The 16052-nt window shown below is 43.6% G+C and overlaps 1 protein-coding gene across 12 annotated transcripts in view; it reads left to right on the top strand.

The window, feature by feature from the left end:
* Positions 1–16052, top strand: part of LOC140408851 (amyloid beta precursor protein binding family B member 2-like) — a 466668-nt gene that overhangs the window by 321041 nt on the left and 129575 nt on the right. For all 12 annotated transcript variants that reach the window (XM_072496628.1, XM_072496638.1, XM_072496629.1 and 9 more), the window contains 2 exons: positions 7181–7327; positions 7736–7863. In XM_072496628.1, the coding sequence (XP_072352729.1) occupies positions 7181–7327; positions 7736–7863 (275 nt within the window). The remainder of the gene's footprint in view (positions 1–7180; positions 7328–7735; positions 7864–16052) is intronic.

The raw sequence follows: 16052 nt of genomic DNA, 5'->3' as shown, positions 1-16052 counted from the left end.
CTCATTGTATAAATGGAGGCTGAATCAACTGTGTTGGTGTTCTGCTGTCTTTTTCTGTATTCATGAATGCAGAAGCGTTTATGCTGTGCTGCACCTGTTTTGAGGGTTTGTTGCATTATTTGTAAAAATGGAAAAGCTAGAATAAAAATATATATATTTAAAAAATTGAGCCGGCATCTGCTGTTAAAATAAGTCCGGCGAATGGGAATTACTAAATGATATTGCAACTTTAGGAGACGCGTAGATGGGTAGTAAAATGATAGCACATGAAGGTTGTTGTCTAAGTTGCGTTGCTCTGCTGTTAACGTGGCAAAATCAGCATTTTGTTGCCTACTTCAACATTGACTGACGTGCATTGAATGGCATGATGTTGCACTTGTATTTGCAGGGTAGATAGAACTAAACCTGCAGCAGATATTTGGGGCTAGTAACTTAGTGCAAGTAGCCTTTTAACACTGTAAATGACTGCTAATCATCCTCTGGCACTGAAAATTAACATTGAGTGTGAAGTACCATTCCTTAAGGTTTTTAAATTTTTTAAATGTTTTTCTTTCCTTTCCTTTCTGCCTCTTCTCTCATTCACATAAACCAATCTTTTTTTGCCTCACTTTATTTATCTTTCTGTTACTGATTTGACACTGAATACATTTTATTTATTTCACCTTCCTTCTTGCTCCTCCTCATTTTCAGCCCACTGACTTTATGGTTAAGGAGATGATCTGTATATGTTGCCCTGTTCATTCAGGCCCCAAATGCCCTGGTTCCTTTGCTGCACCATTATCAGATTGTCGTTTCAGCAACTCTGTGGGTAAAAGTCTGTTGAGGTGAGGATTGCCAGGCACAGTATAACTAATAACAGTCTCAAATTAGTTGCCCTTCTACCTCAAAATCTGGCCCATTCATGTCAACCGATACCCACTTGATGGCAGCATTGTGCAGTCAGAATCTCTGCCATTTTATACTGCCTGTATTGTTTCATTTGAACTTGTGCTTGATGTAGCAGTGTATTGTAGTTCAGTATTGATACTGCAGGCTTTTTACTTCTGATGGCTTTAACTTTTGTATCTTTACTAGCATCTTCAGTACCGAAGCTTTGGCATGACACTAAAATCGGAGTGTAAATGCGATTGTAGAGTTTCATATTCAAAGCACATTTCATTTGCTTGCATTAAAATGAGAACATGGCAGTCTGCTGTGCCCAGCTGTTAATCTCTTCAGTGCAATGGGCGCAATGATTAAGTGTATGACTACATCCTGACTGCAGTACTGATGACCTGTGCACCAGAATTAGCCAATTGCTCACTAGCCAAATTATCGTAGTGCACATATGATGCTGTCTACCCAATTTAAATTGATAATTGCCCAGTATCCATAACTAACACAATGCTTTAGGTCGTTCACCACAGTGTCAGTCATTACTTGGCATTCAAATAACATTCTTGCCTTATAAGAAACTACCATCTTGCCCTTCAACAGCAATTCCATTCATGATTACCTTCACCAACAGCATTTAATGGATTACCATTGCCCAGAAATTTCATTGGGCTCGCCGTATGAATACAGTGGCTACAACAGCAGTGCATAGGCTGGTTGCTTTGGCAAAAGGGTTCACCTGACTCCTTAAAACCACTACTGCAATCTCCAAAGCTCAAGGCAGGAGTGTGATGGAATACTCACCGACTCCTCTGGATTGGATCCTTTACCACTCTCAAACAGCTTGATACAATCTGGAACAGAACAGTTTTCCTGATTGATGGCCCTTTCAAAGGACTTATTTCCAACCTCTTCATTATCAGCAGATTCTGACGATGATATATCATATACAGGATGTCCTGTAGCAACTTGCCAAGAATACTTTGACATCGGCCTTTTCTTCTGTGATCCCTACCTCGAAGAGTGCTGTTCCTCTGCCACTGGATCAATATCAACACCAGTATTGACGTGCCAGGTCTGCAGTGATACAGGGAGGCCCACCACACCTCTGGGCAGCTAGAATGGACAATTAATTGTAGCCTTGCCAGTGTCACCCACATTCCAAGAAATGTGTCAAACAATGATGCATATTGGTGATTAATAGATTAACTGGTTCAGTGAAATCCAAGTGTAATCAAATATGAATCCAATTCTGCATAACCATTTACTGTTTTACAATAAGCAACAATAGCTCCACCAATCTATTCTGGAGTAGTAGCTGCACAGTAATTTACAAGTTCCTGTAGAGCATGGTTTTCTTCCCCACCAACTTTCTCACTACTGCTCCCAAGTGGCAGGGTGCTATTTTAGCATTCTGCACACATTTTAATTCATGAATACTCACATTGTGAATTGTGTCGAGCTCTCTCTGAGCCAATGTAAATTAATTCTCCAGCACAGTGAGCTTGAATGATTTGTTCACATGATTTAACGGGCACCTTCATTTTATACAATGGAACGGCACCCGCAGTTACCAGACATCGTTTTGGGAATTGTACTTCCTTAACAGAATTATTTTTGTTACTGCAATTGCAATCGTAAGAGTATTTTCAGATATGCTCCTTTAGAGAGCCAGACAAACACAGTGGGCCAAATGGCCTCTTTTGGTGCTGTAATCATTCTTTGATATTTAGATACATAGCTACATGTCAAATATAAATGTGTTTAACAAGCATATGGTAACTTCCTTTTCATGATGGAGGAGATGTTGGCCTGGCTGATCTAATTCAGCAGAATTCTATAAATGTCTCACTTTCATTCTGATAAAAGGCTCTTTTTAAATTCTACTGTGAACTGCTTGTTAACTTCTTGCAGTCAGCGTTGAGAAACTTTCTTTTTTCTAATGTCTATATTTAATCATATTTCCACTGATTGACAGCATGTAATGGATTTATTTATGCTATTAAATTATTTAAGCTGCTAGTTAACAAGTTACTGCTTCCATTGAAATAGAGCATAAAAAGAATTCCCCACGAAATGCATGTGATGATGAGCATTTTGGGATCTTGGGGAAATTCCAGTGACCCAGTAACACAAGCCAAACTTAGATTTGGACAATATTTTGCTGTTCTTAAAACAAATTAGTTGTGTCCCCTTATGGATTGAACTGATGTCTCCATGTATCTTCTCTACTGTGTAGCTCTACACTCCGTATGCTTCAACTGATGTCTATGTAGTTACATTGTGTACTTATCGTATGTCGTCTGTTTTTCATGTATGAGACGATCTGTCTGGACTGTATGCAGAACAATACTTTTCACTGTACCTCGGTACATGTAACAATACATCTAAATCTAATCTAATCTAAATCTGTGACTATAGTACTATAAATGTGAAACTAATTGGAACTGTTGTGACAAAGGATCTACACCCAAAGTTTCATCTGCCTCCTTTTACGGGTACTGATGAACTGGATGTGTATTTCCAATATTTTTTTATTTTATTAATAGCTATCAAAAAGTTGGAAGCATTAGCAGGTCAACGTTTGGCTATTTTAATGAAGAGAGTGTAATTTGTCTCCATCACAGGTTAATTGTAAAACCTTTCTTGAATAAAGTAATTTGCCTTCGATACGATTTGTTCACAGTAGAATTGTAAATGATATTCTACTATTGATAGTGTGTCAAGGAGTGAGCGAGATAGTGGAGGTGGGCAGGGAATATTCGAGGGTGCCCATCGTGGAGGGATTGGTGAGGAGGAGAAAGCTGCAGGGGCAGTTTGACAGACCGACAACGGGGAGGCTGGTAGGGCAACTGCGTAGGGCAAGAGGGGTGCAATATTAGTATGGGGAGAAGGCTGGCGCATCAGCTGCAGAAGCAGGCTGAGTCCAGGGAAATATTGAAGATACGGACTGGGGCTGAAGATGTGGTGTCGGAGCCAGGGAAGATAAATGAGGCATTTAGAGAGTATTACCAGGGACTTTACGAGGTGGACCCAGGGGGAGAGGAGGGGGACATGGGGCGGTTTCTGGACGAGCTGGAATTTCCCCAGGTGGAGGAAGCAAAGAGGCAGGCATTGGAGAAGCCTCTGGGGTTGAGGGAGGTGCTGGATAGTATCAGGGGTGTGAAGCCGTTGAAGGCCCCTGGGCCAGATGGGTACCCGGCAGAACTTTAGAAGGAATATGCGGCAGACCTGGCACCACATTTGTTGGAGTCGTTTAATGACGCATTGGAGAAGGGGGAGTTGCCGGAGACAATGACGCAGGCAGTAATCACACTAATCCCCCCAAAAAGGGAAGGATCTGGTGGAATGTGGGTCGTATAGACCCATACCACTATTTAACATGGGTGTGAAAGTATTCGCTAAGTTATTGGCGGGGAGGATGAAGGACTGTGTTCCGGGAGTAGTTGCAGAAGATCAAACTGGCTTCGTGAAGGGCAGGCAGCTCGTGAGTAATATAAGATGGCTATTGAATATGGTGATAAATCCCTCGGGGGTTCTGGTACTAGAGGTGGTGGTGACCATGGACACGGAGAAGGCATTTGATCGGGTGGAGTGGAGGTACTTGTTTGAAGTTTTGGGCAAGTTTGGGTTTGGGCCAATATTTGTGGCATGGGTGCGGTTGCTGTATGTGGCGCCAAGAGCGAGGGTGAGGACGAATGATATGAGCTCACGAAGCTTTGACTAATGCAGGGGTGCCTGCTGTCGCCGCTGCTGTTTGCACTGGCCATAGAGCCATTGGCGATGGCTCTCGGGGGGACGGCAGAGTGGCGGGGAATAAAGAGGGGACAGAGGGAGCATCGGGTGTCGTTCTATGCCAATGACCTCTTGCTGTATGTTTCGGATCCTTTGGAGAGATTTGGAAGGTTCTCTGGGTACAAGCTGAATGTAGGGAAAAGTGAGGTATTCCCGGTGAATGAGCTGGGCCAGTGGGCTAATTTAGGGGGGATGCCATTTACGGTAGCAAGGGATAGGTTTAGGTATTTGGTAATTCAGGTAGCAAGGGAATGGATGGGGCTCCATCAGTGGAACTTAACGAAGCTGGTGGAGGAGACCAGGGAGGATCTTAGGAGGTGAGATGCACTGCACTTAACGTTGGCGGGGAGGGTCCAAGTGGTGCAAATGAATATTCAGCTGAGGTTCTTGGTTATCTTTCAGGCTCACCCGATTTTTATACCAAAGGTCTTTTTTCAGAAAGTGGACACGATCATCTTGGATTTTGTATGGGCGGGGAAGGTGCGAGGGTGGGGAGGACCCTGCTACAGAGGCAGAGACTGCAGGGGGGGTTGGCATTGCCGAACTTGCTTCATTATTATTGGCAGCGAATGTGGACAAGGTGTGGCGATGGTGGGAAGGAGAAGGGGTAGAGTGGGTTAGGATGGAGGAGGAATCTTGTAAGGGGTCTAGTTTGAGGGCTATGGTGACAGCAGCATTGCCAATGGCTGTGAGTAGGTATTCAGAGAGCCCAGTGGTGCATTCCACGGTTAAAATATGGAATCAGCTGAGGAGGCATTTTAGGATGGAAGGGTTCCCGGTGCAAACGCCGCTGTGCCGGAATCATGGGTGAGCCGGGGGGGATGGATAGTGTATTTCGGAGGTGGAGGGAAGTGGGGCTAGTCAAGGTGAGGGATTTGTATTTGGAGGAAGGGTTCGCCAGTCTGGAGGAGCTAAAGGAGAGGGTAGAGCTGCCGAGGGGTAGTGAGTTCAGGTATCTGCAGGTTAGGGACTTTGCACGAAAGGTCTGGAGGGGGTTCACTAGGTTGCCGGGATTCACCCTGCTGGAGCGACTGCTGCTTCTGGATGTGGAAGGGGAGGGAAGAATTGGGGATAAATATAAGTGGCTGGGAAGTAGGGAGGTGAGCGGGTGGTGAAGATCAACGGGAGTTGGGAGGGGAGATCAATTGGGGAATATGGAGTGAGGCACTGCGAAGGGTAAACGGGACTCCTCTTGTGCAAGGATGTGCCTGATATAGTTTAAGGTGTTGCACAGGGTGCATATGACTCGGGGGGGAGAATGAGTGGGTTCTTTCAGGGAGTAGCAGATAAGTTTGAGAGGTGTGGGCAAGGGCCAGCGAATCACGCCCACATGTTTTGGGGTTGCGAAAAATTGGGAAGATTCTGGGCGGGAGTGTTCGCAGTCTTAGCCAGGATGGTGGAGGAGGAGGTGGACCCGGACCGTTTGGTGTCGATATTTGGGGTTTCAGAGAAGCCGGATCTTAGGCCTTCGGAGGAAGGCCTATGTTGTTGCTTTCGCCTCTCTGATTGCACGGCGGCGAACTTTGCTGGAGTGGATTGTGTGATCTGTACGACTTCCTGCGGTTAGAGAAGATAAAGTACGAGTTAAGGCGCTCAGCAGGGGAGTTTGAGAAAAGGTGGGGGAGGGGTGAAACGGGAAAAATCTGTCCAGACTGTATAGTTGATTGTTGGGGAGTATGTTTCCCGGGGAGTTTACTTGCTGTAACCTGCTTTGATACATGTTTGTAATAAAATACGTTTTTTTAAAAATAGTGTAAAAATCAAGGTGCAATTTTATTTATTTGAGGATTATAAATTTTTTTAAATCTCATAAAAGGGAATAATCCTGACATTCCAAAATGCCAGTTGCACAGAGACAAATATGATCACTTTGCCAATCAGATTTAGCTCTACACCCGAACAAGGGAATAGGCTGGGACTGGAATAACTAACCAGCTTAAGGGTGTACCGCCCTAACAGTTTTGCTGAAATTGGAAATCATACATTGCACTGCAGTCTGTGCTCTGTGGCTTTTATTCTACTTGATGGGTTGTACAATCAGTTTGTTAACTCTGATTTCATTACCAAGAGATTTCACACACCGTATTTAGGAGTGTTCTATTCTCGAACAGCTTAACAATGATTTTTCCTGACTCTAAAATGTTGAAGTTGTGATCCTTTCCACCAGTCCCCAGTTACATATATACCCCCCCCCTCATGATTTGACTTATTACAAGCTGGTTCTTTTTTCAAACTGAGCAATTTGAGAATTTATTTACAGACCTTGAATGATCGTCATTGACAATCATTCTTCCAGTAAGTGTGCAAGCCTGAACCAGGCTTGATATCGAGTTCGATATGGGGAGTCTTAAACCATAGTGTATTGTATTTGATGAAAAAAGGCAAATTAAATGGTGTCCATTTGTTGCAACCCAGTGAATTTTAATTGTGTTATTGAAAGTATTCAATGTTGTAATCGTGTATTAATAGAATCATAGAACCCCTACATTAATTCCCAATTATTTAATTGCAGTGTTTCGCTGTGCGTTCCTTGGGCTGGGTTGAAATGGCAGAGGAAGACTTGGCACCTGGCAAGAGCAGTGTTGCTGTGAATAACTGCATCCGGCAGCTCTCCTACTGTAAAAATGACATCAGGGACACTGTTGGAATTTGGGGAGAGGTAAGATGATAAAACTAGTAATAGTTTTTAGTTTCTGGTAACACAAATGTAAACATTGTAAAGAATGAAGAGACATGGACCAAGCGTTTAACCATAGAGAAGAGGGTGGTGCAGAACTGGAAGGGCTTATGGAGAAAATTCATGAGCATGTGATCTGTGTGTCTGCTCGTGGCAGGGCGGAGGGTGGGGTGGATGCACAAGAGGCCGGATACATGGGGAAAAAGTACTAGCATATGCATCACGATCCTGAGAAGGGACAAGTGTGGAATAGCTGGTAAACTGGTTTCCAGTAACTTCAATTATAATTTCTAATTGACCGTAATTTAGCTTTATTAGCGATGCAGTGAGATGAACAACCTGAGAAATGGTAATTGGACATCAGTGATTCATATAGGTGTTGCATTTCAGGGTAAAGACATGTATCTCATCCTGGAAAATAACATGTTGAACCTAATTGACCCCATGGATCGCACCGTTCTTCATTCTCAACCAATCGTCAGCATTCGTGTATGGGGAGTGGGCCGTGACAATGGGCGGTAAGTGCTCTATTTTAGAAATTTAACAAATTATTTAATTTAAATGATGTCTTTTCAGTTTTTGGCTGCAGCTGTTGGACTAAACATTGGTGAGAAAAGATTCCAAACATTGTGACTGTGTTGAATTCTGGCTGAGAAAGCTAGTTTATTAGGATTTTTAAGTATTTCCAATGTCAAACTCTTTAAACATGCCTGAGATGAATGCTGGATGGTTTTATTCGGAGTGTTACATCCCCAGGCAAACGTGCATGGCTGTATTCTGCTGTGGTGAGGTTGATTGATGTTTTTTTTAGAAGTCCGGACTCATACTGCCCCATGATGACTTAGTATGTTCCATGTTATTGTTTAGCTCTTGACGATTAAAGATATGCACGTTTTGTACAATGTTGCTGTTTATGCCCATAAACTAAGATTAGTTTATAAAAATGAAACTGCATGATTTATCCACAGGCAGCAATAATCTTGTTCTATTTGTGGAGCCATTTTAGGCTTGGTAATGAACATTTCTTAGCAGAGAAAAACTAAGGCTACCATCTGTTTTCTGGTGTAACTGAGTGTATGCATCATTTTGGGCTTTTGGTTTTACTGTGTTCCTGAAATGTGGGTGTTATAGGTAAGACATATTATTGCCATCCCTAGTTGCCCTGACAAGCTGATGTCTCCTTGAAAACCTTCTCTTAGAAATACTTACACTCCTTTTGGGGTGTGTCTCCCATAATGGAATTAAAACAGAATTCCAGGATACTGATGTTGGAATATATGTTAAAGACAATATTGCAGCTCATAGTCTTTCTCAAGCTGGAGGTCACCGGGGAGGTAGATGATATCAGAATAACCTTGGTGATTTTCTGCACTACTTTCCTTTGATTGTACATGTTGCAGCCATGATGGCAGGGACATCGTGCAGTCAAACTGTTTTGACCTTAATGGTGTTGAGCTTTTTGAGTGTACTTGCAGTTTGCACATCTAGACATGTGGCAAAGTACCTGTCTGTCATACTCCTCATTTGTGATTTGCAGATGGTGGCAAGGTTTTGAGGAGGGGACAGATGGTAAGCCATTTGACCAAACCTCTAACCTTTTATGAATTATGTTGATTTTTGCTTGTCCAGTTCAGCTTCTGGTCAGTGGTGACCTCAGGATGGAGAACTTGATGCTGAATGGTGTTGTGAAGGTTATGGGGAGATAGCTAGGATTTCTCTTGTTCAGGATGGTCATTACCGAATGCTTGGGTATTGCAAATGATACCTAACATTTGCCAGCCTAAGTTTCAATATTATTCAGAAGCTATTGTAGACTGGCACGGGCTGTTACATAAGAACATAAGAACTAGGAACAGGAGTAGGCCATCTGGCCCCTCGAGCCTGCTCTGCCATTTAATGAGATCATGGCTGATCTTTGTGGACTCAGCTCCACTCTCCGGCCCGTACACCATATCCCCGAATCCCTTTATTCTTTAGAAAGGTATCTATCTTTTTCTTAAGAACGTTTAAAGAAGGAGCCTCAACTGCTTCACTGGGCAAAGAATTCCAGAGATTCACAACCCTTTGGGTGAATAAGTTCCTCCTAAACTCGGTCCTAAATCTACTTCCCCTTATTTTGAGGCTATGCCCCCTAGTTCTGCTTTCCCCGACCAGTGGAAACAACCTGCCCATAATCAAGCTTTTGTCCATCTGCCTGAATATTACCTTAACGTGGCTTGATGTTAAACCTTGCCTAATAAAGTTCCTGTGAAACGCCTTGGGACATCTTACTATGTTGAAGGCACCATATAATGGCAAGCGTTTGCAGCCTTTTGTGTATTAAATCTGCATGCTTGTATATCTTATGGTTGATGAATCCTTAATTATTTTACATTGTCACTGGAGATAAGTTTGGATGCACACCATGTTCCCCTGCTACTACTGAAAGTCAAAAATATCATGCTGAAAGCACACTATACAGATGCTAAAACTATTTCCTGAGATTTATTTCTAGTTTAGTTCACTCCTCGAGCAGATGACGCATAACATAGTCAATCAACATTTTTCCAACTGGGAATAATATATAATTTTAAGAACCTAATGCTGAGAGTTTGATTAGCAGAAATACTTATAAATGATCCTGTCATAATTTGTCTTGATAGAACTTGCAAATGCAGCGCATCATATGGATGACGTGAATTCTGGGGCATAATGTTTAAGCCCCATTGGGGGTGGTGGGCAGATGCTAAAAATGAGGCTGGGCTGCATGCCACTTCCCCAGTTTCATCCCACTCCAGGGTATTTTTGCGGATGCGAGACCGGAGGGCAGCAGGGCTACTCTACTTTCCTGCATGCAGTAATTAATTAACATCCTATTAACAGTGGCCAATTGGGATTTTCAGTCAGCTTCCAGGTTCCCACAAGCAGCGAGGACCAATTGAACTGTCTGGAGATTTTAATAGTAGGAATTATTGCATAGAATCCTGAGAAATAGATGCTCACATGCCATCTGAAGTCGGAGTACTTATGACTGCCTTGATCGTGTACAATTCAATTAGTAGGCAATCGAATAACCTTGAATCATGACTCATTTCTGGTTCCAGAACCTGGTCTAGCCCAATAGAAAACTTGTCTGTCGACATTTATTTTGAAATCTAGTAAGGCAAGATAGTTTCTATTTTAAATCTAGCTATTTCAAAGCTGTATTAGGTTGAATATTAAAAGGACAGAGAAATGTGAAAGAAAATGAGACAAAGAGACAGTATGAGAATAGAATGGCAGCTAAAAGGGTGTTCCTGTAGGCATATTAACAGTGAAAGGGTTGTCAGATGATCAGACCAAGGTGGAGATCTATTGGAGGCAAGGGCATGGCTTAAATACGAAATTAGTACTTTGCTTCAGTACCTGGGGTACAAGTGCAACTGGAAATGTAGTACACGGTGAGAAAGTAAATAATAGACTTTGAACGGACATACATGAGCTGGTGCAACAGATAGACATATTGCAGATGAAGATCCGCACAAAAAAGTGTGAGGTGATACATGTTGGGGGAGAGTAAATACATTTAAATGGTACAATTTTAAAGGCATGCAAGAAACGGGAAAGTTGGTGATGATTGTATGCACATCTTTTAAAGATGGAAGAGCAGGTCAAAAAAGCAGTTAGTGGGCAGCACGGTGGCTCAGTGGTTAACACTACTGCCACACGACACCGAGGTCCCAGATTCGGTCCCGGCTCTGGATCACTGTCCGTCTGGAGTTTGCACGTTCTCCCGTGTTTGCGTGGGTTCTGCCCCCACAACCCAAAGATGTGCAGGGTAGGTGGATTGAACAAGCTAAATTGCCCCTTAATTGGAACAAAAAATGAATTGGGTACTCTACATTTTTTTTTAAAGCAGTTAGTAAAGCACATGGAATCCTGTAAACATTAACATTAAACAATCTTTATTGTCACAAGTAGGCTTACATTAACACCGCAATGAAGTTACTGTGAAAAGCCCCAAGTTGCCATATTCCAGCGCATGTTCGGGTACACAGAGGGAGAATTCAAAATTCTCAGCCGGTGCGGGAATTGAACCTTGTTCTGAATCAAAAACCGGCTGTCCAGCTGACTGAGCTAAACCAGCCTAAATAGAGGCATTCAATCCAAAGGACAGGAAGTTATACTCGAGCTAGATGAAGCATGAGTTTGGCTGGAATATTGTGTCCAATTTTGAATACTATTCAGGAAGGACATATGAAGCCTTTGTGAAAATGCTACGTGAGTTTCTGGAATGGTTCCAAGGATAAAAGATCAGAGTCATGTGGATAGATAGTAGTTGAAGTTGAAGGCAAAATAAGAACACATGAACTAGGAGCAGGAGTAGGCCATCTGGCCCCTCGAGCCTGCTCCGCCATTCAATGCGATCATGGCTGATCTTTTTTGGACTCAGCCCCACTTTCCGGCCCGAACACCATAACCCTTAATCCCTTTATTCTTGAATAAAACTATCTATCTTTATCTTAAAAACATTTAATGAAGGAGCCTCAACTGCTTCACTGGGCAAGGAATTCCATAGATTCACAACCCTTTGGGTGAAGAAGTTCCTCCGAAGCTCAGTCCTAAATCTACTTCCCCTTATTTTGAGGCTACGTCCCCTAGTTCTGCTTTCACCCGCCAGTGGAAGCAACCTGCCCGCATCTATCCTATCTATTCCCTTCATAATTTTATATGTTTCTATAAGATCCCCCCGCATCCTTCTAAATTCCAATGAGTACAGTCCGAGTCTACTCAACCTCTCCTCGTAATCCAACCCCTTCAGCTCTGGGATTAACCTAGTGAATCTCCTCTGCACACCCTCCAGTGCCAGTACCTCCATTTCCAGGTAAGGAGACCAAAACTGAACACAATACTCCAGGTGTGGCCTCACTGACACCTTATACAATTGCAGCACAACCTCTCTAGTCTTAAACTCCATCCCTCTAGCAATGAAGGACAAAACTCCATTTGCCTTCTTACTCACCTGTTGAACCTGTAAACCAACTTTTTGCGACTCATGCACTAGCACACCCAGGTCTCTCTGCACAGCGGCATGTTTTAATATTTTATCATTTAAATAATCCCTTTTGCTATTATTCCTACCAAAATGGATAACCTCACATTTGTCAACATTGTATTCCATCTGCCAGACCCTAGCCCATTCACTTAACCTATCCAAATCCCTCTGCAGACTTCCGGTATCCTCTGCACTTGTTGCTTTACCACTCATCTTAGTGTCGTCTGCAAACTAGGACACATTGCACTTGGTCCCCAACTCCAAATCATCTATGTAAATTGTGAACAATTGTGGGCCCAACACTGAACCCTGAGGGACACCACTTGCTACTGATTGCCAACCAGAGAAACACCCATTAATTCCCACTCTTTGCTTTCTATTAATTAACCAATCCTCTATCCATACTACTACTTTACCCTTAATGCCATGCATCTTTATCTTATGCAGCAATCTTTTGTGTGGCACCTTGTCAAAAGCTTTCAGGAAATCCAGATATACAACATCCATTGGCTCCCCGTTATCTACCGCACTGGTAATGCCCTCAAAAGATTCCACTAAATTAGTTACGCACAACCTGCCCTTTATGAACCCATGCTGCGTCTGCCCAATGGGACAATTTCCATCCAGATGCCTCGCTATTTCTTCCTTGATGATAGATTCCAGCATCTTCCCTACGACCGAAGTTAAGCTAACTGAGCCGCTTTCTGCCTACCTCTTTTTTAAAACAGTAGTGTCATGTTTGCTAATTTCCAATCCGCTGGGACCACCCCAGAGTCTAGTGAATTTTGGTAAATTATCACCAGTGCAGTTGCAATTTCCCTAACCATCTCTTTTAGCACTCTGGGATGCATTCCATCAGGGCCAGGAGACTTGTCTACCTTTAGCCCCATTAGCTTGCCCATCACTACTTCCTTAGTGATAACAATCATCTCCAGGTCCTCACCTGTCATAGCCTCACTTCCATCAGTCACTGGCATGTTATTTGTGTCTTCCACTGTGAAGACCGACCCCAAAAACCTGTTCAGTTCCTCAGCCATTTCCTCATCTCCCATTATTAAATCTCCCTTCTCATCCTCTAAAGGACCAATATTTACCATAGCCACTCTTTTTTTTGTTTTATATGTTTGTAGAAACTTTTACTATCTGTTTTTATATTCTGAGCAAGTTTACTCTCATAATCTATCTTACTCTTCTTTATAGCTTTTTTAGAGGCTTTCTGTTGCCCCCTAAAGATTTCCCAGTCCTCTAGTCTCCCACTAATCTTTGCCACTTTGTATGCTTTTTCCTTCAATTTGATACTCTCCCTTATTTCCTTAGATATCCACGGTCGATTTTCCCTCTTTCTACCGTCCTTCCTTTTTGTTGGTAGAAACCTTTCCTAAGCACTGGAAAAATTGCTTGGACGGTTCGCCACTGTTCTTCAACTGTTTCACCATAAAGTCTTTGCTCCCAGTCTACGTTAGCTAGCTCTTCTCTCATCCCATTGTAATCTCCTTTGTTTAAACGTAAAAAACTAGTGTTTGATTTTACCTTCTCACCCTCAGTCTGTATTTTAAATTCCACCATATTATGATCGCTCCTTCCAAGAGGATCCCTAACTATGAGATCATGAATCAATCCTGTCCCATTACACAGGACCAGATCTAGGACCGCTTGTTCCCTCGTAGGTTCCATTACATACTGTTCTCGGAAACTATCGTGGACACATTCTATGAACATTCAAGGCTGCCTTGACCTGATTAAACCAATCAACATGTAGATTAAAATCCCCCATGATAACTGCTGTACCATTTCTTTTTTTTAATAAATATTTTATTGAAAATTTTTGGTCAACCAACACAGTACATTGTGCATCCTTTACACAATATTATAACAACACAAATAACAATGACCTATTTTATAAACAAAAAAAAAAGAATAAATAATAACAAAAATGAAAACTAACCCTAATTGGCAACTGCCTTATCACAAGTAACACTCTCCAAAAATATAATTTAACAGTCCAATATATAATTATCTGTCGCAACGACCTATACATATTATACAGTATATATTAACAACCCTGAGAGTCCTTCTGGTTCCTCCTCTCCCCCCCCCCCCCCCCCCCCCGATCCTGGGCTGCTGCTGCTGCCTTCTTTTTTCCATTCCATCTATCTTTCTGCGAGGTATTCGACGAATGGTTGCCACCGCCTGGTGAACCCTTGAGCCGACCCCCTTAGAACGAACTTAATCCGCTCTAGCTTTATAAACCCTGCCATGTCATTTATCCAGGTCTCCACCCCCGGGGGCCTGGCTTCTTTCCACATTAACAATATCCTGCGCCGGGCTACTAGGGATGCAAAGGCCAAAACATCGGCCTCTCTCGCCTCCTGCACTCCCGGCTCTTGTGCAACCCCAAATATAGCCAACTCCCAGCTTGGTTCGACCCGGACCCCCACTACTTTTGAAAGCACCTTTGTCACCCCCATTCAAAACCCCTGTAGTGCCGGGCATGACCAAAACATATGGGTATGATTCGCTGGGCTTCTCGAGCACCTCGCACACCTATCCTCCACCCCAAAAAATGTACTGAGCCGTGCTCCAGTCATATGCGCCCTGTGTAATACCTTAAACTGAATCAGGCTTAGCCTGGCACACGAGGACGACGAGTTTACCCTGCTTAGGGCATCTGCCCACAGCCCCTCCTCGATCTCCTCCCCCAGCTCTTCTTCCCATTTCCCTTTTAGTTCATCTACCACAGTCTCCCCTTCGTCCCTCATTTCCCTATATATATCTGACACCTTACCATCCCCCACCCATGTCTTTGAGATCACTCTGTCCTGCACCTCTTGTGTCGGGAGCTGCGGGAATTCCCTCACCTGTTGCCTCGCAAAAGCCCTCAGTTGCATATACCTGAATGCATTCCCTTGGGGCAACCCATATTTCTCGGTCAGCGCTCCCAGACTCGCAAACTTCCCATCCACAAACAGATCTTTCAGTTGTGTTATTCCTGCTCTTTGCCACATTCCATATCCCCCATCCATTCCCCCCGGGGCAAACCTATGGTTGTTTCTTATCGGGGACCCCCCCAAGGCTCCAGTCTTTCCCCTATGCCGTCTCCACTGTCCCCAAATCTTCAGCGTAGCCACCACCACCGGGCTTATGGTGTAGTTCCTCGGTGAGAACGGCAATGGGGCTGTCACCATAGCCTGTAGGCTAGTCCCCCTACAGGACGCCCTCTCTAATCTCTTCCACGCCGCTCCCTCCTCCTCTCCCATCCACTTACTCACCATTGAAATATTAGCGGCCCAATAATACTCACTTAGGCTCGGTAGTGCCAGCCCCCCCCCCCTATCCCTGCTACGCTGTAAGAATCCCTTCCTCACTCTCGGGGTCTTCCCGGCCCACACAAAACCCATGATGCTCTTTTCAATCCTTTTAAAAAAAGCCTTCGTGATCACCACCGGGAGGCACTGAAACACAAAGAGGAATCTCGGGAGGACCACCATCTGAACCGCCTGCATCCTCCCTGCCAGTGACAGGGCTACCATATCCCATCTCTTAAAATCCTCCTCCATTTGTTCCACCAACCGCGTTAAATTTAACCTATGCAATGTGCCCCAATTCTTGGCTATCTGGATCCCCAGGTAACGAAAGTCCCCTGTTACCTTCCTCAACGGTAGGTCCTCTATTTCTCTACTCTGCTCCCCTGGA

The sequence above is a fragment of the Scyliorhinus torazame genome, chromosome 3, assembly GCF_047496885.1.
Source record: "Scyliorhinus torazame isolate Kashiwa2021f chromosome 3, sScyTor2.1, whole genome shotgun sequence".
NCBI classification, from domain to species: domain Eukaryota; kingdom Metazoa; phylum Chordata; class Chondrichthyes; order Carcharhiniformes; family Scyliorhinidae; genus Scyliorhinus; species Scyliorhinus torazame.
Note: the sequence above shows the minus strand (reverse complement) of the source record. Positions and strands in the feature narration are given on the sequence as shown.